Source organism: Corythoichthys intestinalis, chromosome 14 (genome assembly GCF_030265065.1).
Source record: "Corythoichthys intestinalis isolate RoL2023-P3 chromosome 14, ASM3026506v1, whole genome shotgun sequence".
Classification (NCBI taxonomy): domain Eukaryota; kingdom Metazoa; phylum Chordata; class Actinopteri; order Syngnathiformes; family Syngnathidae; genus Corythoichthys; species Corythoichthys intestinalis.
Genome location: NC_080408.1, coordinates 14,105,533 through 14,130,121, shown reverse-complemented (window position 1 = coordinate 14,130,121; position 24,589 = coordinate 14,105,533). Strand labels below are relative to the sequence as shown.

At 40.1% G+C, this 24,589-nt stretch overlaps 2 protein-coding genes and 1 non-coding gene across 6 annotated transcripts in view; all 3 read right to left on the bottom strand.

The window, feature by feature from the left end:
- Positions 1–9,013, bottom strand: part of LOC130929959 (epidermal growth factor receptor substrate 15-like 1) — a 35,302-nt gene extending 26,289 nt beyond the window's left edge. For all 4 annotated transcript variants that reach the window (XM_057857597.1, XM_057857601.1, XM_057857599.1 and 1 more), the window contains exons 1-9: positions 8,936–9,013; positions 8,579–8,620; positions 8,395–8,484; positions 5,515–5,562; positions 5,305–5,400; positions 3,191–3,250; positions 2,959–3,084; positions 2,641–2,700; positions 2,312–2,566 (exon numbers count right to left, since the gene is read on the bottom strand). In XM_057857597.1, the coding sequence (XP_057713580.1) occupies positions 2,312–2,566; positions 2,641–2,700; positions 2,959–3,084; positions 3,191–3,250; positions 5,305–5,400; positions 5,515–5,562; positions 8,395–8,484; positions 8,579–8,620; positions 8,936–8,962 (804 nt within the window). In that variant the 5' untranslated portion in view covers positions 8,963–9,013. The remainder of the gene's footprint in view (positions 1–2,311; positions 2,567–2,640; positions 2,701–2,958; positions 3,085–3,190; positions 3,251–5,304; positions 5,401–5,514; positions 5,563–8,394; positions 8,485–8,578; positions 8,621–8,935) is intronic.
- A 753-nt stretch (positions 9,014–9,766) lies between these two features.
- trnae-cuc (transfer RNA glutamic acid (anticodon CUC)) lies at positions 9,767–9,838 on the bottom strand. Its single transcript has one exon. It is a non-coding gene; the product is annotated as a tRNA-Glu (tRNA).
- A 549-nt stretch (positions 9,839–10,387) lies between these two features.
- On the bottom strand, positions 10,388–16,009 carry calr3b (calreticulin 3b). The gene is made up of 9 exons (XM_057857602.1): positions 15,812–16,009; positions 15,492–15,593; positions 12,709–12,912; positions 12,535–12,629; positions 12,233–12,442; positions 11,971–12,084; positions 11,503–11,646; positions 11,348–11,440; positions 10,388–11,079 (listed from the first exon to the last, which is right to left on the bottom strand). The coding sequence occupies exons 1-9, from the start codon at positions 15,906–15,908 to the stop codon at positions 10,882–10,884; spliced, it is 1,257 nt and encodes a 418-aa protein (XP_057713585.1). The 5' UTR covers positions 15,909–16,009; the 3' UTR covers positions 10,388–10,881.
- Between the last annotated feature and the right edge of the window lie 8,580 nt (positions 16,010–24,589).

Here is a 24,589-nt window from a genome sequence, read left to right as displayed (position 1 = left end):
TTTTTCTACATTATTTTTGTTTAAAAATAAGGACAGTAACATGTTTAAAACTTATAATTATTACATTTGAAGTGCGTAAAAACCATTTATTAAAATATATACATGAACATAAAAGTTTTTTTAATTCTACTTTGGGGGGGGGACATATCTTATATATTTCTCTTTCCAATTCTAAATCTGAATAAATACATTGAACACACCATTGTTTTTTTTTGGGGGGGGGGGGGGGTAATTTTTCAGTATCGGATCGGGACTCTGTATCGGTAGATTCTCAAAATCAGGTGACTCTGACTCAGGTGCAAAAATATGAGATCGGGACATCCCTAGTAAACAATGCATTTTCTGACTTTTGAACAGGGCATTACTGAACTACACCAAGCTATACAAATGCAGTATGAATACCACTGATCCAATAGATTGGAACATTGTGGTTGGCTAGAGGCCTCAGGATGGGACAGATGAGTGCAAAGCCCCAGAGAACTGAGTTCAATATGGTTTCCCAATGTGTAGCACATTTAGTGTATTTTCTGCTGAGCATCTACTAGCGGTGCAACGGTTTGCGGTTCAAAGCCGAACCGTTCGGTTCGCCCTGCACGGTTCAATATGCCTTTATGAACCGCGCCTTTTCGGTTTTGCAATTAATGTATTCCGAATGCTTATGGAATGAATTGATCGAGCTCTGTGTGCCTGTGTGTGACGTGAAGCACCGCTGTGGAGAAATTCCCGCCCCGCAAGTAAATGTCGGATCGCTGTCAAGCACCTGTGTAATAGAAGCCGAGTAACGCCCTCTCTCGCTTACGAGCGAAGTGAAAGTGAAACAAGAAAGAAAACAAATAGCTATGGCGAGCGGAGTGGAGAGACCGAATTTTGAGGGAGCACCGGCTTCTTTCAAATCTGCGGTGTGCAACATTTTGGTTTCCCCGTGGATTACAATGCGGACGGAGAGAAAATACTGGGGGAAAAAAATTGCAAGCATTGCTCAGCGCTTCTTCCTCATGCTAATGGCAAAACTTTTATAACATGACTCCGGCACCTCAGCCAGCATCACCCACAGATATCACTTTCTCAGGGTAGGACAACCCCGAAGATGACACCAGTGAAAACACACAGCGGGCTTCGTTAATTTATTTGCAACGCTTGACCCGCGTTACATTGTTCCCTCGCGGACATATTTCTCCAACAACGTAATCCCCGACATTTATGAAATGGGACGCAAAGCCATCGAAGATGATTTTGCTAAAGCACATAGTTTCACCCTGACCACTGATAGTTGGAAGTTGGACGTCCCGTGCTACAGAGTGCTACTACCTAACTGTGACGGTCCACTATAATTCATACCTGTCAAATTGTCCGGTCTCGTCGTAATTTGTACAAGTGAGCACTCATTTTTGAATGTGTACGCCGTAAATTACGTTCAAAATCTGCACGTTTTTCGTGCATTAGTTTTTTTTTTGTTTTTTTTTTGTAATCTGTTCGGATTTGGTCACTGTTTCTGCAACGAGACAATGCGTTGCTTGAATGACGCGAGAAAAGTCAGAGACTCGGAGAGGGCAGAGTGTTTGTTGAGACGCTGTAGCAAACGCGATGCTAGGTGGCTCCAATATTACCTGACTTAGCCGACAACATACAATCTACGCCTAGATGTCTAATGCATATAGAACTACATGCGAAATGACAGACTCGGTAGCGTTAGTAAACAGCCGCCATTTTAGAGCAGTAAACTTCTCAGAAAGGCTCTGTTGTAGTAAACCTTACGAGCGAACCTAAGCAACTTTTTATCTAAAATACTCCTAAATCGGCAAAATCTTGACTTGAGTCTATCTTTAAAGGATGAAACAGTTTTAAAATTTTCACATGTCGAAAGTAGACAGAAGAGAACTAATGCAAAAACGGGAGCAATTTTATCCATTTTAACGGTTGATTCACAACATTAAATGACCTCCAAACATAGCAAAGGTTACTATGTTTTTTTTGTTTTGTTTTTTTATGAAAAAAAAAACAAAACATGAAAGGTATCACCAGTTACTTTGCCAAGTAACTTTTTTACTACTGTGTGTGTATTTCAGTAGTCAGTCACTACACTAGCCAAAGAGCTAAGAGGCATTTTAACAGTCGAAAATGTTTACATTTTAAGTGTTTATTTCATTTTTTAAAAGCAAATAAAGGTACTTTAAAAAAAAAAAAAAAAAACGCAAACCGAAACCGAACCGTGATCCCAAAACCGAGGTTCAAACCGAACCGTGAGCTAACTGAACCGTTGCACCCCTAGCATCTACAAGTACCACTATAAAAGGTACTTTAGGTAACATACCTCTTTGCGGGCATTAAAGGAGTGTTTTGGGGTTAGCTTGGCTGCTGGGCTAGTGACAGGTGAGGCGCTGGTGAGGGGTGAGACGCTTCTCGTGCTGTCCTTGAGCGCAAACGAGGCAGACCGGGAAGGTAGCACTGCCACGGCACCGGGCATAGTTCCCGCCACCTTTTTCCTTCTAGAGGGTGGAATGAGGGACGGGGGCAAGGTGGCCGGCACCGGCTCCTTCTCCATGGCTCGGTATACAAGGTGCATGACCTAAAATGGTAACATAATTAAAAAATAAGAATATACTTTATTTTCATTAGTCTACTGATAAGTGCTTAAGTTACCACAATGAATTCGTCTTTGTCCAAGTAGCCATCTTTGTCTGCGTCACCCAGGTCCCAAATCTGCACAACGTAAAAAGCACTGTTTACTTGTCAAGATAAACATTTGCACCACGACTTTGCAAATAATTCTGGTTTCCAAGAAGCCTCTAATGTCACTACAAGTATATTTATATATACCGGTAATGAAAAAACTCAAATCATTTGACAAATGCATCACAATTGTATTGAAAATATAAACTGGGGAAAAGACTTCAAAGATAAAAACCCCTACATGCAAAAGTCTCTGCAGGAATCGTCATTTTATAATTTTAACTTTACCTTTCCTAACACATCCAGAGGCAGTTTGGAGTTGATCAAAACGGGCTTGACTTTATCGCCAGAGAGGAGGCCATTCAGAGGGCCCAGACTCTCAAAAATGCCCTCAAACTTTCCTTTTTCATCCGGCTGGAATTCAAAAAAAGAGACGGTTAAACAGGGGAGGAAGGAGAGAAAATAGAGCCCAGTATTATAATTGTGTTACATATCGGTGAATATGAAATAAAATGCTCACCCTTATTGTCCAATGCGAATCAGATGCTGGGACACTTAATAATGGGCTACTTGTGTCTCGCTGAAAGAAAGAACATCAAGTTCAATATGTTTATGGAGGGAAAGTTTTTATTTTCTTTCAATAACTAATTTTTCAGTCAAAAGTAAGCACAATTACCAGCCACATCTTTAGGGTGTCAATACAGATCAGACATCACAAATCTTACTAAAAAATTTGTAGAACTTATGTACACCATTACTATCCAGTCATTGAATGCTTAATATTGATTACATATTTATTACTCATTTACAATAGGTCAATTTGACACAAACAACACAAGGGGAGGCTAACCACTATGACACCAAAAGGCATGTTTATTTCATATTTCAGGCGGTATTCTATGTTCTTGAATGAAATGGACCGCTTGGATGTGTGTGGAAGCGATTGTTTTATATATTCAATTTTTGAATCTCGCGCCATGAAAATGAGTGACTTCCGGCTCCAGTCTCAGATTGAGGACGAATGCGAATGTGATGTCACCCTCGTCAGCATCTCACATGACAGCATTGCATTATAGCATGTAGATGGACTGCGGATTCAGCCCATTTTGCGGATTAATTCATTTACATTTCGCATCACACCTGCCAAACGTGCTGCAGGGTTTTGTTGCTGCACCAGGGAGAGGCGTGTTAGCCTTTTTGGGTTTCAAAAAGTTCCAGTTCACCCTCGGAGAATGGCCAAAACAAGTCCGACAACTGTGAGACCATTGGACTAATGAGGAATTGAGTAAACATTGTATTTTGTATTATGTCAAATACTGGGATCATGGCACATGTTTTAATACGGAGGTGGCTTGCATTTTGTGGCTAACGATCCTCCTTGTCCATCTAGAATGCCACTCAGCCGACGCCCGTTTTGTGTCACATTAACATTGTGTTGGGAAATGTTCAGTTAAGATATGATTGCCTCTGTACTTGCTTTTATTTGTATCTGCCAGCACCTGCTTTTCCCCAGTACTTTTGTTTTGTTAAATGTACACCTTATGCCTAATGTATACATAACACAATAAAACAGAATTGTTGTGGAACTCAAAATGTTGACTGGACAGTTATGGACTATGCACATTAAATCATTAGTAACATCAAATATTACACAATACACCAAAGTATATCAGTAGCCATGTCCTTAAGTCTTTCTGATAGTTTTCCCCTGACCTTTTTACTGCAATAATGAAAACCTGAAACTATGTTTTTTAGTTTTGGTGTGCCCCCCCAAGATTTTAAGTGGCCCCATCTGGCCACCCCTATGAAAAATTTCTGGAGGCGTCACTGTCCTGTTGGGGACGCTAGAGCACGACAATGACAGGCAGATTAAAAAACTAATTTCTCATCATCTGTGCTTTGCCAAATTATTGTATATAGTTGAATCGTCTCAAAACATATTTCACATAATAATGCTATTTAAGACTTTTTTTTATCCTGTCATAGGGACTTGAAATGAGTGCCCTATAAAGCGTCAAGCAAGTTAAATTTAAGTATGTTCACAAATCATGAACCTTTAACTCGTCCGTTAATTTACTTCTCAAGGACACCAATAATAATCTCAGACCAATTTCAGTCACTACTAATGATGCAGTCAATATTTAATGCAAGAATAAAATTATGTACAGGTCAACTTAACCAACAACACATCCGCAGAACAACTGCAGTTTTGCATCACTACAAACTAAAATATTTACAGTATACACAATGCTAATCTATCAAATAACATCCCCTAAAAAGTGAGTATAATTAATTTTGAAAATTGATTTACTAGATTGCAGAGGCGAACCTCAAGGTGTGGCCAATCAATACACTGTTTAAAGTGGATACTCATCCATCCATTTTCTACAGGTTTTACCCTTATTATGGTTGTGGCTGAGGTGGAACCTCTCACAGCTGACTTGTGGCACGAGAACACATATATTGACAAAAAAGCATTCACATTTACATGTATAGTTGCATGAATGAGGACTATGCAGTCCTCAACTTATGAATTTTTTTTAGACTGAAACATGTAGAATTTATAAATATATGGTTTGTATTTATCAATGCAAGACATTCTCAAGTGCAAGTATTCCTTGTTTTGCTACTTACAAATTTAGGAGGTCCCACAGTTCGAGTGAGGTTGCTAAGAGCAACGTCATGACCCGCTTGCGCTGAGGCGACCAGTCTCAAGGCGATGAAGAAATCCTGAAAGAAAATAGGGTACAAAAAAAAGAAAGGAGAGGGATGAACCCGGTGACTGGCGCGCACATCGGCGTACACAATGACATCATATTTTGGACAAAAGAAAGTCTGTCTTACCCGCTTGTCCAAATACCCTTTCCGCTCAGAGTCAGCCAAATCCCATATCTTTGAGAGGGGGAGAAAAAAAATAACATTAATGCTATTAAATAACAATATAAACTTTCAGGCCATAATTGAATTAATCAATCAGCTCTTTGGCAAGAATACAAAAATCCGGCTCCGATGATTGATGCGTCTATATTGTATATCTCTAGAATGCACCTATCAAAATTAAGTTTTGTCCAAGAATGAAATACGGACGAGTAGCAATTTTAATCCCACAATTAATTTATCTACTTAATCAACTCTAAGATAAAAAATAATAATTAAAAAAAATCTGACTCTGAAGATCGATGTGTATTAGGGCTGTCAAAATTATCGCGTTAGCGGGCAGTAATTTATTTTTTTTATTAATCACGTTAAAATATTCAAAGCATTTAACGCACATGCCCCGCTCAGACAGATTTAAATGACAGTACAGTGAAATGCCCACTTGTTAATTGTGTTTTGTGGAGTTTTGCTGCCCTCTGCTGGCGCTTGGGTGCAACTGATTTTATAGGTTTCAGCACCCTTGAGCATTGTGTAAGTAATTATTGACATCAACAATGGCGGGCTACTAGTTTATTTTTTTTGATTGAAAAATTTACAAATTTTATTAAAACGAAAACATTAAGAGGGGTTTTAATATAAAATTTCTATAACTTGTACTAACATTTATCTTTTAAGAACTACAAGTCTTTCTATCCATGGATCGCTTTAACAGAATGTTAATAATGTTAATGCCATCTTGTTGGTTTATTGTTATAATAAACAAATACAGTCCTTATGTACCGCATGTTGAGTATATATATCCATCTTGTGTCTTATCTTTCCATTCCAACAATAATTGACAGAAAAATATGGCATATTTCATTGATGGTTTGAATTGCAATTAATTACGATTAATTAATTTTTAAGTTGTAATTCACTCGATTAAAAATTTTAATCGTTTGACAGCTCTAATTTGTATACATGCCAAGAACATGCCCACCAAATTTCGTTATAATCCATCCACAACTAACGGAGGAGTAGCAATTTTAGTTTGTGGTCTTCCACCCCTCCAAGAAGAACAAAGTATCGTTATTTTCGGACTATAAGCCGCTACTTTTTCCCCCTCATTTTGAATCCTGCGGCTTATAGTCCGATGCGGCTTATTTGTTGGTTAATTGAGGTAATAGGTAACACTTTATTTGACAGCGGCGTCATAAGACTGCCATAAGACCGTCATAATTATGACATGACACTATCATTATGACCGATGTCATTTAGTGTCATCCACCAAATTACGTTACTAACTCCATTAATGTCCAGCTCAGATCTTTTAAATCCATTCAAAAGTATGATGATTTGCCGAATGACATAAAATAACATCTGCCATGAGCATTCATTAATAGGAGTGGGAACCTCTTGTTACCTCACGATACGATACGATTTGCGACACAAAGCTCACGATAACGACGATCTGACGATACATTGGTCAGGAAATCATTCTACGATATTCTACAAAAAACTAATAAACGGAAAAACAAGCTTCTACTGCGAAATGGAATGAGTTATCACTCGTAGACGTCCAATCCATTTGAACTGGGAGGGTGGCAGCGAATGAACATTCGTTCATTCACTGCCATCCCTCCCACTTTAAACGGATTGAACGTCTATGGCCGTCAGTGACAGCCAATGCCGGGCAATGAGGTAATTTTGGGCCATTTAAGGTCATTTACCTGTTGATTTTCAGTTACTTCCTGTTGATTTGGGGGTATTTTATGGGTCACTTCCTCTTTATTTTGCGTTACAGAACAGGAAGTGACCTGGGAATCACCCAAATGAATAGGCAGTGACTCAAACTCAACAGGAAATGACCTGTAAATGTCCTAAAATAAACAGCAATTTACCTGTATATGCCCTGAAAATCGGACAGAATGACTGAATGCTCTGGTTTCCAAAGAACAAACGTTCCCAGTCTAAATGGATTGGGCGTCAAGCACCGTCAATGCAGCCTTAGAGTTAACCGAGACACTATTACGGTGGAAGATTTTGGTAGCAACTTGTTGGTTCCTTTTTTTTTTAACAATGACACCTTTTTAAAACGATACCTCGATTCTTGGCAGGAGTATATCGATAACCTTTTGGGATACAAAGTATCAAGATATATCACCATTTCAAGATTTTGTCACACCCCTATTCATTAATGTTCATGGCAGTGTCTCGTCATAATTATGATGGTCTTATGACACTGATGTCAAAGTGTTACCAAATGCCGTGACTAGCAATTAATAAAACAAATGGAACAGTAACTGAAGAGATAATTACCACAGAACATGAATTTTGTTTTTTACATCTGTATCACTGCAATGGATGCTAGGAGGCATGTTGGACAACCAAGTGTTTACAGCTGGTGGCAGCAGAGTTTGACTTTCTCCTCCAAGGGAGCAGTGATGGCCAAATGAAGCTTCTTGAAGCAATGAAGTTTTGCAGCCAATTGGTTCAAAGCTTAATGGTGGTTCATTTTGTCTTATGACAGTCTCATGATGCCGCTGTCAAAGTATTACCGGTTATCTTTTGTTGTAAATATCCCATAATACAGTGAGGACAGATGTAGCTTATAGTCCAGTGCGGCTTATCTATGAAAAAATGCCGTATTCGAGTCAAATTTGGTGGGTTGCAGCTTATACTCATGCGTGCCTTAATAGTCCAAAAATTACAGTTAGTGGGATTTTGAGACATCTCACGCGCAGTCTAACAATCCCAAATCCACTACACAATAAATCGAGACGGGTTCATCATTATTTAGGTGTTAATACTTCTTATGAAGTTTAGCTGAAAAGTGTGAAACCCTGCAGTATAGCATGGATGTCAAACCTTTCCTAGTGTGTTATCTGATAGTCCGGATTTTTTTAGGAACTGAGCTGCATCTCCAGCTGATATCTTGCCACTGTCCACAGGGTCCAGCTGCAACAACAACAAAATTAAAAGTGGCTGCGTAACACACACAAACAAAATGAAAACTAAATCAAAAAGAGGATATAGAAATATCTAATCATACCTGTCTGTAGTAGATCTCGTAGGCTGGGTTCCCACTCGATAGCTGGAGGGGAAACGCGGAAAAGAAGAAGAAAAAATTTTAGCTTACAAATTGTAAATCATGGTTTCGTTATCGACAATGTTTAGTCGCGCTTGTTTGTTCTAATCAACTGTGTGAACTTTTAATTTCCCGACGAAAGCGAGCCCGGCGGCTTTAATACGCAGTGAGAAAACCAGCTAAGAAGTTCACTTGGATGAGGAACATACAATTCAAAGGTCAAATTAAAGTCTTGCACTTGTTAGGTTTGTTATGGCGTCACGGTAGCCAACCTTAAACATCAGTATTCGACTTTTCTGAAGCTAGTTGTGAAGTTGTTACCTGACTGAGTGTCATGAGCGCCGCCATGTTTCCTGGTTTATCGGGAGCGCGCACGGCAGCACTTACAGTGCGCGAGGACCAACTTTTGACACAAGCTTGTGTAACATTAGGCAATTATGTTTTCCTCTAATTTATAATATCTCCTGAATTCCCTTTTAATCATTTCTTTTTAGTTCCCTTTACATCCCAAAATTATTATTATTTTTTTTTTTTTTTAATTAAACATGACTTTTTCTTGATACTGTACTTGGGCGCGTCTTTAGACATAATTAATATATAAAACTAGATGTCTGATGCGCTCGGTGAGCCAATGGTACGAGCGTCGTCACTTTCCAAGAGTGTTGGTCATTTTGCGTCGGAGCCATTTGCTAAATACATGTATAAAGACATAGTCGTGGAGCGTGTACTTTGAAATAGCAATAAATGACTAATGTTTCTCAATGTTACTGACACAAAATGGCCGACAAGCGATAACGGCATAGCTAGATTGGTTTACACAGCGCGTTGCGCATCTACCCCCCTCTCTCTCTCTCTCTGTCTCTCTCTCTATCTATATATAAGCGATATATATTGAAATAGGAACATCTTCAAGACTGTTTTAATCTTCTTTAGGCGAATGGTATCCATCTGGTGCAAAGTGGGAACATCATGCATCCTCTTTCGTTTCATCACCGATTCAACGAAGCACTTCCTTCCGAGTGGACAACTCAACTTCAAGGCACTTTTCAAAACTGGAATCGCGTCTTTTGAATGAAGATTATATACTGTACATGTTTACAACAACAACAACAACAAAACATTTCGATTATTGTACTTCAAAGATCCAAAAAGTTCCCTGACCGGGAATCGAACCCGGGCCGCGGCGGTGAGAGCGCCGAATCCTAACCACTAGACCACCAGGGAAGTGTTCGTTATTGGTGACATCAATGCTATAGTAGATAACCCAGAAGATATACCAACGAAATACAAACTAACCCAGAAGATATACCAACGAAATACAAACTAGAAGCTGAAATTTCTGGAGAAATTACTCTGGATCTTTGTTGTGTGGAGATACCAACGAGAAACAGGATCGTCAATGGCATTAAACAAGGTACATGCCGTCCATGGCCGTCAATGGAATCCAAGCACATTAGCATTACTAAAATCGACAAACATGGCCGTCAATGGCATTAAACAAAGTAAATGCCATTGAAAATGAATGGGAAATTTGGACGCACATGGCCGTGAATGGCATAGACTTCCATACGTGTTCAAAAATTGTAGGATACTTTTTGAAACAAGTTTTTTCCGAAAAATTCCCTGCGTTGCGTGAAAATTCCGGTCGTTTCGATATTGGAACGGTGCCGATCAGTCAAACGGTTCTGGCTGAAGAAATCCCATTCATAAGAAAAAGAAAAAAAAACTGAATAACACCCAGATAATAAACCATGACTAGGACATTCACTCGCATTAATAGTTGAGAAGTTTTATTACAAACTTTGGTAGAATTTATTTAGACCAACAGAAAGAAACAACTGCCTTGATTTGATGAAACGAGGAAGGAGTCAAATTTCCATTTGATTAGTAGGATGGTTGACTTTAAAACATTACAATAGTATCCCATATTTTTGTGTGATCTGAAAAATACAAAACATCACAAATATGAATGCTTTGTTAAAATAAAAAATAAAAAAAAAGACTGCTGACAATTCACTATGACAAAAATGTAATGGGGAAAATGACAGGAGAGTTCCTTAACTTAAGATCTTTATAAAAATGTGAACTTATGCGTCGAGTCAGTAGTATGGAGACGCCATGTTGACAGAGTGGCCAAAGCTACATTTATCCCCCCCTTGTTGACTTTTTTTCCTTGTTTTTTGTATTTCTAAGGTTGAGGATGCACAGCAGCCACGGTTTCCCTGGAATGTGCACAAGAGTTTTTTTTTCTGACAAGCAGACCCTTCTCAAAGCTCATCTTTAGGCTTCGCGTCATCCTCATCTCCTTCCGAAAGTCCCTCCTCGTCCTCCTGGTCTTCATCCTCTTCATCATCTTCATCGTCATCTTCGTCCTCCTCCATTTGTGTATCCTGCTCTTTGTTTTTCTCCTCCTCTTCCTTTCGTTTGAGATCGTCTTGCTCTTGTTTCATTTTACGCTCAGGTTCCTGTGGGTCAAATATAGATCATATTAAATTTTTTCAGTACTATTAAAAATAGTGATGTCAAATTATGTAGCTCTTTCATCCTTCTGTTTTGAATTTAAATTAGTTTGTCACTAGTAGAAACTGCCAATCCATTTGACCTGGAGGTTTGCACATTCGTTCATTCGATACTGTCCCTCAAACGGATTGGACACCTATCGCCGTCAATGGCAGCCAATAAATTTAGCTGAGTATCTGCTAATTTGAATTCGCGAGAGAACACGACCGATACCTTTGTGACGCCCCAGGTCTCATTTCCGATGTCCTCTGCTTCCTTCACATCGTCGGTGATCAGGAAGTTGTCAAAGATGGTGCCAGATTTCACCTGAATGCAAAAATTGAGATTTAGCTTGGCATTCACACTGAAGGACCTTCTGTCTTTCGCACCTGCCAAAGGTCGAGACCAATCACGGCTATGTTGTCAAACTTGTAGATGTTTGAGTCGGGGCTGTATTCAGGATTGTCGATCTCAGGGTGCACCCAGGGTCCTTTGTAATTGGGATTATCCATCTGTTTAGGTTTCCAGTCGCCCTGCAAATAAATAAAATGGGGTAGGTATGCTTTCTGAGTGATCTTTTAAGTTTGATAATCAAGTTTTATTGTGTTTAGGCTATAGTTATTTGAATAACGGTTAATGTTAGCATAACACATGTCACAAAATGTATACAATTAAAATGAATAAAACCAATACACTCTGGTTATGGCCCCAATAATGCCTAAGTTTTCTCCATATTTGATCGTATTTAGCTCATTGACTGCTATAATATGACAGACAACAATAAATGTTAAATTAAACAGGATTTATGAGTACAATGGTGCTTCCTTTGCGTAAAAGTGACAGTCTTTATAGCCTACTTTGTACTCTGGGTTGGGGATCATGGGAGGCTCCCATTCTCCATCCATGTCTTCGTCCCAGTCCTCTGGCTTTTTGGCATCAGGGTCAGGGATGTTTTCTGGCTTGTCCCAATCCTGAAGAGCAAATATTGCAATATAAATACCTCATTTAGGCACACCATTATGTGACTTCTAAAGGTAAATAGTAGTTTTAACTTAATGTTAGTTGTAGGACACATAACTCATCTTGAGCTAATTTAAAACTTTTCTTATTCGTTCTCACCTCTGGTTTGGTGTCATCTGGGTCATCGATCTTAGCGCGGTCGTCCCAGTCCTCAGGCTTCTTGGCTTCGGGGTCCTTGATCATCTTTGGGGGCAAAAAGTCCCAGTCTTCCTCCAGTTTGCCAGACTCTACTTTTTCATTGTCGATCTTCACCTCGTAGGTCTGGTCGGGATTCAGGATCAGCGTGTACAGGTGGCTCAGCTCATCATCCTGAATGGAGGACAAAGCGAAATTTAATTGGAACATTATTCTTTCGAGCTTGTATCTTGTCAGACCACATATAGATGTAATTGTTAAATTACCTTGCACTTAATTTCCTTCTTGATGAGGTGATTCTGTCCCTTATAATTGAAAATGACATGCACCTTTTTGGTACTGTAGCCACATATATCTGGGCCTGTGTGAGACATGATCAATCATTTGAGATGATGATTGGTTGGCCTAAATTCAATGCTGAGGTCGAGGTTATGACTTACCAAACATAATATAGTACGAAGATTCCCCGTGCATGGCTGCCTGATCCAGGTCCGCGGGAAAGACCTTGACGTAGCCGCCGCCACAGTCGATTTTTTGCTCATGCTTGACGGTGAACTGGATGACCAGACTCTTCCCCTCATTACTGAATGGCTCAAAGCGGGCTGAAGACGCGTAGAATCGGGCATCTTGGCTTGTCTGGAGGCCTTAAAAACAAAGAAAGAGGATACTTAGCATACAAAATGCAATTACTTCTTCCTTCACATTTTTACGACATAAATCATCGGTAATCAACATTTTTAATGATGATTAAATGATCAATGATCATACACATTTTGTTCTAAATTTAAGGTAAAAGGTGTCTAGGAGTCTGACAAAATATCGAAATGGTGATATATCGTGATACTTTGCATCCCAAAAGTTTATTGATATGATCCTGCCAAGAATCGAGATATTTTAAAATGGTGTTAATGTTCAAAAAAATAAAAATGAACCAACAAGTTGCTACCAAAATCTTCCAACATAATAGTGTCTCAGTTAACTACTGAATTGGCCCGAATATAAGACAGCCCTGATTATAAGACGACCCCCTCTTTTTCAAGACTCAAGTTTGAAAAAAAGACTTTTTGAACACCAAATTAATTTTTATACAGAAAATAAATACAGTACATCCGAAACAAATGGTAATATATTTGAGAGAAAAAGAATGTTATTTTGCCTCGTTCAAATCCTAATATCTGAACATTTAAATCTGTAAACTAAAGTGCAATCACATTCGTAAATGAATGGCTTCTGGTTTTTGAAATGTAAATAAACCAATCTATTGTGATAAAACAACAAAATTGCAATAACTGCATTAACCATCAAAGTGAAGTCTAACTGTAACTGTAGTCTTGAAACAAATCTGAATAAGGAAAAACATTGCAATAAAAAAATGCGAACTGGTTAAACTTGAGAGTAGCTGAGATCTCTCATGACAGAACATCGCTTCAATGATATCTGGCGCCATCTAGCGTTGTGAATGGGTATAATGTCTAGACAGCTGAGATCTGTCATGAGCCATGACAGAACATCGCTTCAATTATATCTGGCGCGATTTAGTGTCGTGAATGGGTATAATGTCTAGACCGCGAATATAAGACGACCCCCTCTTTTTCAGTCTTATTTCAAAGCAAAAAACACCGTCTTATATTCGTGGCAATACGGTATATGGCTTTCATTGATGGAGTTGGATGCCCAGTCCGTTAAGACTGGGAAGGTTGTTCATTCGAAACCATTCTTTCTGATTTTCGTCGTCATTTACAGGTCATTTCCTGTTGAGTTTGAGTCACTGCCTATTCATTCCCGGGTCACTTCCTGTTCTCTAACCCAAAATCAACAAGAAAATGCCCCAAAATCAACCGGAAGTGAGTGAAAATAACAAGTAATGACCTGAAATGGCCCAAAATTACCTTGTTACCTGGCATTGGCTGTCACTGATGACTATAGAAGTGCGAGTGGCTACGATTGACGGTGCTCGACGCCCAATCCATTTAGACTGGGAAAGTTCGTTCATTCGAAACTAGAGCATTCACAATCATTCTTTCCGATTTCCGGGGCTTTTACAGGTCACTCTTTGTTCATTTCAGGCCATTTACAGGTCATTTCCTGTTGAGTTTGAGTCACTGCCAAATCATTTGGGAGATTCGCAGGTCACTTCCTGCTCGTTAACTCTAGATAAACAGGAAGTGACCCATGAAATACCCCAAAATAAACAGGAAATAACTGGAAATCAGAGGTAATACCTGAAATGGCCCAAAATTCCCCCAATGCCTGGCATTGGCTGCCAATGACAGCCATAGATGTTCAATCTGTTTTAAGTGGGAGGGATGGCAGCGAATGAACCACTTCAAATGGATTGGACGTCTACTAGTGATGAACTCATTTCAATCCGCAGCAGAAGCTTGTTTTTCTGTTTATGAGTCGTTTTGTAGAATATCCTAGATTAATTTCCTGAATATATCGATAATCGTTGTATCGCCATATCGTCAGATCATTATCGTTAGCTTTGTATCGCAAATCGTATCGAAAAGTACCAAGAGGTTCCCACCCCTAAAAGGTTTCTATTAGTGATAAAAAGTAAACCAATTTAATGTCAATTAGCGAGTAACATTTTACTTTTTTTTAATTACCATTTTCATTCTCTAATCTCACTTAGATTTGCTTCAGTGTACCTATTCATGGCTCCTTCTCCCCATCTCATTTGGTTTCCAAATTGACGCCACTCCTTACACCATCGATGCTGCCATACCATCATAAACAGCACAACGGCACTAACATTACAACACAGGGGTGTTGCAAAATTGCTGCCCATTAACGTAAAAACATGTACCCCGAAGCTACCAGGTGACTACATTTGAATTGCGGTGACACTTTCTTCAAAAGAAATTGTTGTATTGCAAGCAAGCTCTCCTTCAATCAACGGCACTACAGTCCACAACAGGATCATACAAGGGTTTAATGGCAAAGTAGAGATCTTGCTCCAAGTAGCCATATGTGCCACTTTGAATCTTGGATTCTCAATCAATAAAAAACATGACTGACGTGGGAGGGGATTTTATTGGTTGTATTTTGTTACTTTTTATTTCATCAGATAAAACTATAGTTTCACTTTCTCTTTGCACTTTTAATATATTCTGACAGTCGTTTGGAAAAAACGACGAAAGTCAACAATTGATAGCACTTTAATCTTATCGAGAATTACACAAACAATATACAAATAGATGTGATCAAAGCGATTTCTCACCTTTGTCCTTCTCGACGTCTCCATAGAAGTCACCAGCAGTCAGTTTCCATTGGCCATAGTCAGACTTGTGTTTGGAGTCCACCCATCGACTTCTCCATTCATCTGAACGACAAATATACCACATTGTAACCATAAAAATTGGAAGATACACCATTAAATCTCTTACATCGATAACGGGGTGACGCTTCGTTTGCAAACAGCGTAGTACTAAAACCTTCCAAAGCTTTGCCCGTTTTTAAAAGTGTAGTCAAATATGCGGCTAATTCGATATTCGAATAATTAGCTGGGAATTAACTTTGGGTTTTGGCCGTCAGCCTTACCGCCGTCCGAGAACTCCTCCCGAAAGTACACCTTGGCTTGCACACTATATACGACTAATAGCACTGCAACAATTGCCAAAAGTTGCATTTTGCCCATATTTCCTGGTCTCAGACTTGACGTCCTTTACGATGGTCTTTTACCGAGAGAATTCACAGAGGAGACGAGTGGAGTCTTTCCAGAGTCGCTCAAGCTAACAGATGTCCGCACACCATTGGACGAGCACAAGACGCGGCTGGACCAATCACAGTGGACCACGAAACATAGCTGTTTGCTGCTCACTGATCCAGGATCAGTTACAAGCACGACAATAGATGAGATTTATGGCTCTTTGGAGGGACCTGAATCTTTGGATCCGTTCGTTTTGAAGTGCCATTCAGAAAATATTTTTATTTTATTATTATTTTTCAATAACACATTTATACAATTTTACAAACAAAAACGGGCTTACAATTGTGCAACCTTCTAACAAGAAAACCACAAATATCACTCTCCATCATCATAATATACAAATTCCTACTTGTTTGCCATGTTTGTATTCACACACACACACCACGCAACACACACACACACACACACACACACACACTCGATAGCCATTCAGAAAACTGGCTCATTTGGTTAATATTTATAGACACGTTTCCGAGGTACTTCCTCTTCACTTCCTTATGTCCAGTGTTGGGCACGTTACTTTAAAAAAGTAATTAGTTACATTACTCACTACTTCTTCCAAAAAGTAACTGAGTTAGTAACTGAATTACTCTATAGTAAAAGTAACTAGTTACCAGGGAAAGTAACTATTTCCGTTACTTTAAAAAACACTTGTATGTCAAATAATTCTAAATTTTCTGAGCAGTATTCGAGTCAGTGGAATAGAGAAGAACAGACAGATAGTTAACTTGTTGGGTGCTTCAGCAGATTTGAATTGCTTACCACAGATGTCGACAAAAGCTTTGCCCCGGGACATAAATTACACATTACATGCAGGTTCTTTCCTTTAATTTCGACAAACTTGAAATAGTGTCTATATCTCCACCTCTTAAAGGACAATTTTTCTTCTGAATGCTCTGCCATCCCGACCCTGTGCATCTGTTTTGGGGGTGTGTGTTTGCCGCACGCGCTGTTCCGGTTTGCTTGTGAAATCACCGGCTCTGATTGGCTTACCACGACACATGACTCTAACCCTCAGCCAATCACAATCACTTCCATCACATCTCTTGAGGGGCTGCATTTAGGTAGGCTCGTTTCCCGACAATTCACGTCACCTTCAAAGCTTCTGCCGTCCTCAAGATGGAAGCAGAATTATTTCTGGCTGACAGTGGGAGATGGGAACGAGGCTAGCATCAGGTGTAGCAAACAGAGAAACGTTACCAAACTTTGGAAAGCATTATCTAATTGAATGAGCAGGAACAAACAGCTTGGAGTCAGAAGTACGTGCGCTATTCTCGAACCTGAACGCACCGCAAGTCTAGGATGACAAATCAACAGAGCAGAGAGTCGACTCGACACGGCTGGTAGTTTCTTCAATTTATTCAGAGTAAGTAACGCACCGCTTTTGACTGTCAGTAACGGTAACGGCGTTGTAACGGCGGAAAAAGTAATTAGTTAGATTACCCCGTTACTGAAAAAATAACGCCGTTACGTAACGGCGTTATTTATAACGGCGTTACTCTCAACACTGCTTATGTCTGCCTACAACTTCCCTTTCCAATTTTTTTACCATTGACTTCAATGGCGCTGGAGTGGCATCACTCACTCTCTCTTGGCTTGGCTTTGCGAACGAAGATTTCATGAAGGGGGTTTCCCACGTCGACTGCAGGCACACTCGTGGCTGACAAGTCCAATGCGAGATAGGCAGGTGCGGCCGCAGCGGCTGCAGTCAAAGGTCACGTCAGGTACGACTGCTGAGGCTTCTCGAGTTTTCCTCCTGCGGCGTTTATCCATCAGGTTGTTTTTGCGGGAATCCTCGTAGGAGGAGGGAGCCTGGTGGATGATGTGGCGCCAGGAGTCGCGGTCAGCAGCCAGATTAGACCACTGGCTATGGTCAATGTGGCAGGTACTGAGGGACTTCTTCAGGGAGTCTTTGTAACGCTTTTTTGGTGCCTCTCTATCACGGTGGCCAGTGGAAAGCTCGCCATACAAGACTATCTTGATCGTCCATTCTGGAGACATGTCCTGCCCAGCGTAGCTGTGACTTCAGCAGCATGGCCTCAATGCTGGTGATCTCAGCCTGTTCAAGGACCTCAACATTTGTGACGTAGTCGCTCCAGTGAATGTTGAGGATAAAGCGGAGACAGCGCTGATGGAAACGCTCCAGGAGTTACAGGTGATGATGGTACGTAACCCACGACTCGGAGACATACAGTAAGGTGGTGAGTACAACGGCTCTGTAAACGCTGATCTTAGTGCCCTTCTTCAGATGTTTGTTTTCCAGACTCTGTTGCACAGTCTGCCGAAAGCGCTGTTTGCCTTGGCCAGCCTGTTGTCTACTTCCCTGTCGATCTTGGCATCTGATGTGATTGTGCATCCCAGGTAGGTGAACTGGTGAACGGTCGTAGGTTTTACAACAGACTGTCCTTGTCCTTTTTGCTGGATGGCCGCTGTTGGCTCACCTGAGCCAGCGCCCTTGTAGATGGATCTTGCTCTTCATTCCATCAGGGTGTCCAGCCACCCTCCACAGCAATCTCCAGAAGCAGATAGTGGGTGAGACGATTTAGTCGACGTCAACTCGACCCTGAAACAGGTAGTACTGGATTACAGGTTACCAGTAGCAGGGAACTTGCAGGCCTCCTGACCAGCAAGCCTCCATGCTCACTAAAAACCCTGAAAAAAACACGATTTAGAAATACTGCTTCCTTCTGCCATCTCGACATGGGAAGACAACATTAAAAAGTGGCCGAGGGTGACCGCATTTAAAATGTTATTGTATTTTATTGACTCGATGGCAGTGGAAGGAAACGCCACCAGGAAGCTCCGAGGCATTCCAGTACCTGCACAGCCACATACCTCATACACGAACACGGGAATTTTGTCTTCATGAAGGCGTATGTAGAACCGAGTCAGTGCCTCAATGCTCCATACCACAAACCATGGGTGCTGGTAACACCGGAGGGAGGGAGACGTCGAAACTGCAGGCTGTCCCGCGGGTCCCGGGCTTTCGTGTAGTAATGCTGCCACTGTCTTATGAAAGCTATGTGCTCCAATAATACAAAACCTAAAATCTGGCGCATGAAACAACTTGTTGCCTTTGCTATTGATACTACGATGATAATTGTAATTATGATCTTTAATATTATTTACTACAACTACTGCTGCTAGCCTGTTGCTAATCAGTACTTGTTGGATGGCATGCTTGAAAGCAAGTGTAACAAGTTTTTTGTTTGTTTGTTTGTTTACAGGTGGAAAACGCTGTTAGGCAAAGGAATATAAGTTAATGTGCCTCACAGCAACACTGACTGGACATTGATGGACATTTATCGAGACTACGTTGTTCTACCCGGGGGGGGGGGGGGGGGGGGGGCGACGAGAGGCTCGGCCGGAGGAGGTGGCTCACCTCGAAGCGGACCGATAGCTCGATCCCGCGATCCAACTACGAGCTTTTTAACTGCAGCAACTTTTAAGATACGCTATTGGAGCTGGAATTACCAAGGACAGCAGGATAAAGTCCGCCTGGATGCCGTCGAGGGTCTTCGTGATGTCAGGTGAAAGTTTGGAGAAGCTCCCTTAAGCACTGCTGTCTGATAACACATTCCTCGTATCAACCTTCGTAAATATTTTTCTAATAATTTTATAAATTGTGATTTATTGACCTGTTTTGCACATGCACCAACTGTTTTAAATAAAACAAGAAATGGAATCATGTTATCCAAATGTTTTATTGCAATCAATACCTCCAATAAAAAAGAATGACATACTATTTTTGTTTTTATGTATATACCTTGTAGTATTTCCTTGTCACAGCAAAATCCGTGTCAGCCCTTACGCATTCGGCAAATGTAATATAATTTGTAATTTCACCTCATTTTGGTCATTCAAGTGGCCGGCGTATCAATCTGTACCTCACGTCAACACAGGCTGACAGGTTGTAATAATTTTGTCCACGAATGATCAACAAAGTGATAAGAACAATCATATAATCTCATCTACGTCTCATCTACGTCGTGCTGAATCCATTTTTGGAGATTTTTTTGGGGGGGGGTTTCTGGCTTGATTTTGCAGTTTTAACTCCGTCAACACAACACACTGCTAACTCTAACCACAACTCATGAGGATTTTTCTAAACCGGAAGTTCGAAGCAGAAATTTTCAAGATGGTGCAGCCCATAATTCGGTCAGGAAACTGGTCTATAAAAAATAATCGATAGTTGCAGCCGTATCACTAGCATACTAAGAATGCAGCAAAGATGCTACCAAAAAAATAAATTGTGTGTCTGCTTGGTTCGGCCCGGTTGGGACGTGTGTGTGTGTGGGGGGGGGGGGGGCGCCATTTTTCATTTCACATTCCTAACATGAATGGGTAGTTTCGCCCCTGTGTATACACAATACAATCCCTGACAAAAGTCTTGTCTCTAATCCATTTTGTACAAACAATTGCTAACCTGACTTTTAATTATTCAATGGTTTTGGAAATGGCTCATATGAAAGCTAAGACCCTCCCAAATGATGTTGAATGTACAAAAATATATTTGTTTCACTGAAAAAGGGTGGAAGGCAACATAAATAGTCCGAAATATCAACAAATCTTAGCTGCCTCTTACATTCCTAACCATAAAAAGGGACAAATTCTGCAGCAGGATGGTGCTCCATCACATACTTCAATCTCTACCTCAAAGTTCCTCAAGGCAAAGAAGATCAAGATCCTCCAGGACTGGCCAGCCCAGTCACCAGACATGAACATCATTGAGCATGTCTGAGATAGGAGGAAAGAGGAAGGACGAAACCCAAGAATGTTGATGAACTCTAGGAGGCATGCAAGACTGCTTTCTTTGATGTTCCTGATGTCTTCATCAATAAATTGTATGAATCCTTGCCTAACCGCATGGATGCAGTCCTTCAAGCCCATGGAAGTCATACAAAATATTAAATTTGGATCTCGCAGCACCACTACTTAATTCGCTTATGTTATGTAACATATTTTTGTATTTTAAGTACATTTTTTGTTCAATTTTCACACTACTTTCTGTAGGCGACAAAACTTTTGTCTTGCAAAATTTGACCTTTATGTTTTCATTAAATGATAAATCTTTTTTCAGTGAAACAAATATATTTTTGTACATTCAACATCATTTGGGAGGGTCTTAGCTTTCATATGAGCCATTTCTGAAACCAATTGAATAATTAAAAGTCAGGTTATTTAGCAATTGTTTCTACAAAATGGATAAGTGACAAGACTTTTGCCAGTGAAACAAATATATTTTTGTACATTCAACATCATTTGGGAGGGTCTTAGCTTTCATATGAGCCATTTCTGAAACCAATTGAATAATTAAAAGTCATGTTATTTAGCAATTGTTTCTACAAAATGGATAAGTGACAAGACTTTTGTCAGGGACTGTAGAATATATGTTATCCATATAACAACTAAATACTTAAAAATACGGGTACACAAAAAACAGCAGGATGCAATGAAGTTCCATGCAAAGGTTTTAGTGCTAATACAGAATATACAAATATAAATACAGAAAATTTAAAAACAAGATTTTAAAATTCTATAATTGAAGCTTATCATAAAGATGAAAAAATGAGCTGTACAAAACTTGGTTCATTTAACACTCCCTATAAATATCACATAGCCTATACTGTATACCTGTATAGAGCTGGATTATAGGTGTAATGCGTAACCCAGTCTCTTCATAAACCGTAACTGATACAATCGTAGAACACACAACAAGCGGAAAAAAAAGATTTTAATGTGTTTAATCTTGCGACATTAAAATACACTTTGTTCAATAGCCAACTACAGTGTTGTACTATTCATGCACCTAATCAATAAAGCGTGTACTTCAATATTGCTGGATATTGCTGAGTTTTCAATCGACTTTCAAACAACTCGTTTCTCATTAATGCAAATTTCTTTATTCAGGAATCTCACAATAGGTTCATTGCACACACACCAATATAAGAAAGAAAAGAATACCGTATATACTGAGACATGGTAAAAATGTGACAACAAAGGAAAGAAAAGAAAAACAACAAAAATGTCGGCGATGCAGTAAATTAATATCATATTTCAAAATGACTACCACCACCATGGGCGGGCCACATCAGAGGGATCAAACAGCCACATGCAGCTCCAGAGCCGTGGGTTGATCTCCCCTCGTCTCTGTGATGGGGTTGGAGTGAAAAATGAGCTATTCTACATTTTAATCTCTAGATGGCGTGATCGAGTAAATGAATCATTATGAAGTGTCGGCATATGTTCTGGCACAGTCAGCTGAGAGTGTTAGTGCATTATTGGGCTTCATCTGAACATCACAAGCTAAAATTCGGAAAAAGCTGGAGTTAAAACTCATTGTGTTGAGTAGTCGATCTGGCAGTAAACTGAGGCAAAGGACCGGTTTAAATATTCTGTTGATGATGATTGTCTGCACCTGATCCTAGGTTCTCCTAAAAGTTTTACTCGAGTCGGAAAAACACGAAAAAATCGGATTCGTTAAGACCTGTAGTATGAACGAAGCCAATGTTTCCTCTGTTTTTGAATCCAGCGCTTTCATCGTGCCCCCGAAATGAAAGTTCCTGCGAGCCCAAAAAAATGACACAGTCTATCAGTCTTTTCAAAATTTCACTGTTGTTCTTCACCTTTACGTTGTGGTACTCTGTTTCCCTGTGCACCTGCTCGCTCAGTTGTAGATCCACTCTAGTTTCCCCAAAAGCTTTGGGAAGCACTGTTGCTCGCAAGTGTCCGCCAGTGCTTTGATGCTTCATTGCTGCCTTGGAAAGGCAAGACAAATTTGCAAATCCAGTATGTCTCCACACACCATCACCAAGGGCGGCCGTGGCGCAGTTGGTAGCTGGAGTTATCCTTGGACTGAAAGGTCAGTGGTTTGATTCCCGGCTACGACTGCCCACTGTCAAAGTACCCTTGGGCAAGGCACTGAACCCTGATTTGCCTCCAATAGGTTGACAGCGCATTGCATGGCAGGAGCCCCATTGGTGTGTGAATGGGTAAATGTGTGCTAATGTAAAGCGCTTTGGGCATGTTAAGCATGCAGATAAATGCGCTATATAAGTACTGTCCATTTCCCATTTTTACCATCTCGCTCAGTGGCAAATAACAAGCACTCCCACCAATACAATTTGCACCGGTCCTCGGAGCTTGTGAGCCAGGAGTACCGCTCGTAGTTACTGTAGTGGACTGGAAGTGGGCCAAGTGGTGGACAAATCCTTTTCCCGGTTGTGACAGGCTTGCTAGCTTCTAGTTGCCCGACAATGTCCCGCTTTTCATGAAAACTCAGTCTTGAAAATGGCTTTGACAGTAAATCTGCAACTAAATGGTAAATGGTGTTATACTTATATAGCGCTTTTCCACCTTTCAAGGTCCATTTCTTCTCCTCCTTCAGCCATTGTGGGTTGACAAAACAGCTATTAAATAATTTAATTTAGCATATATGGCGGAAAACACTAAGGTGACTTGAAGTTCCGCTCTGAGATCCCCAATTTGGCCAAATTTCAAAATTGTCTGGTATGCATGTGTGATACATCATTGGAAAGCTTAAAATCTCAATTTTCTGAGGGAAGAATTTTTTTGAACAGGAGGGCATTTAAAAAAAAAAAAAACCTATCTGGAGGTGAGAACACGCCAGAGCAGAATTACAGTCGCCATGACTTTAACGAAATATTATCGCGTACTTACTTTGTTTCGATCCAAAAACTCCATGTTGCATGTATCACTGAGTGTCAAGCAGCAACTGCATTTTTGGGGGATTTTATGGGTGAAACAAGGTAATATAACAATGGTCGCAATGCAGAAATCGCAGACATCATGGAGTGGTCGAGATGTTCTTTTTCATATATTTACCCTTTTAAACGTTTTTTCAATTTTTCTTTGTTTGGATCGATTGTAAATCATCTAACATATCAGAGAAAATGCGACAGTAACAAAAAAATACAATTAATAGTTATGAGGTAGATAGCCGTGACTTTTTTACAGATGCCATTTTTTTCATTGTGACGTCATTTGTTTAAAAGTTTAAAATATGCGAGTGAATAATTTTATGAAGTCTTTTTTTTTTTTTATGAAATATTAGACATTAATTAATGATTCTAAGCGAAAAATGACAGACCTTTTGAATGATAAATATAATTAATTACCTTCGTTTAATGGCTGGGTTGAAACAGAAGCGGTTGAGCGACATCTGTAAACGGGGGTTTCCAGGGTAAAACGGACAAATTAGAACTAGTTCGGGGGCTTAATCCGCCATGAATCTGCTATGGCAGCATATAGACATATTGTTCTATCAAACACAACAGTTGTTTTGGCTTTAAATACAGGAGTGTAAAAGCAGAAACTGCTTTTTCAGCCTTGTCTGTGTTTTCCGCCATATATATTGTGCAGCTTGCTAGAGATGCAGTTTGCTAGCTCTGGCTAGTACACTCTCTGACTAGCCAATCAAAGCGTGGGAATACGCTGACGTTTCCGTACGCCCGCTAGGAGGCCTTGGTGTCGCCAACTCAAAATCTGATTAGTTAAAGCACCAGTTTGATTGCCATTTATTTCATGCTACAGGGCCAGCAGAACTGCTTGTGGAGGCCCCCTCTCCCCCATGCAGATTACTATGACCT

Bases quoted from the DNA above. Each gene is read 5' to 3' on its own strand.
- calr3b (XM_057857602.1), bottom strand. From the start codon at position 15,908: ATGGGCAAAATGCAACTTTTGGCAATTGTTGCAGTGCTATTAGTCGTA. The intron at 12,630-12,708 runs GTAAGTCATAAC...TGTCTCACACAG, and splicing joins TTCGTACTATATTATGTTTG to GCCCAGATATATGTGGCTAC. The intron at 12,443-12,534 runs GTAATTTAACAA...TCCTCCATTCAG, and splicing joins AGAAGGAAATTAAGTGCAAG to GATGATGAGCTGAGCCACCT.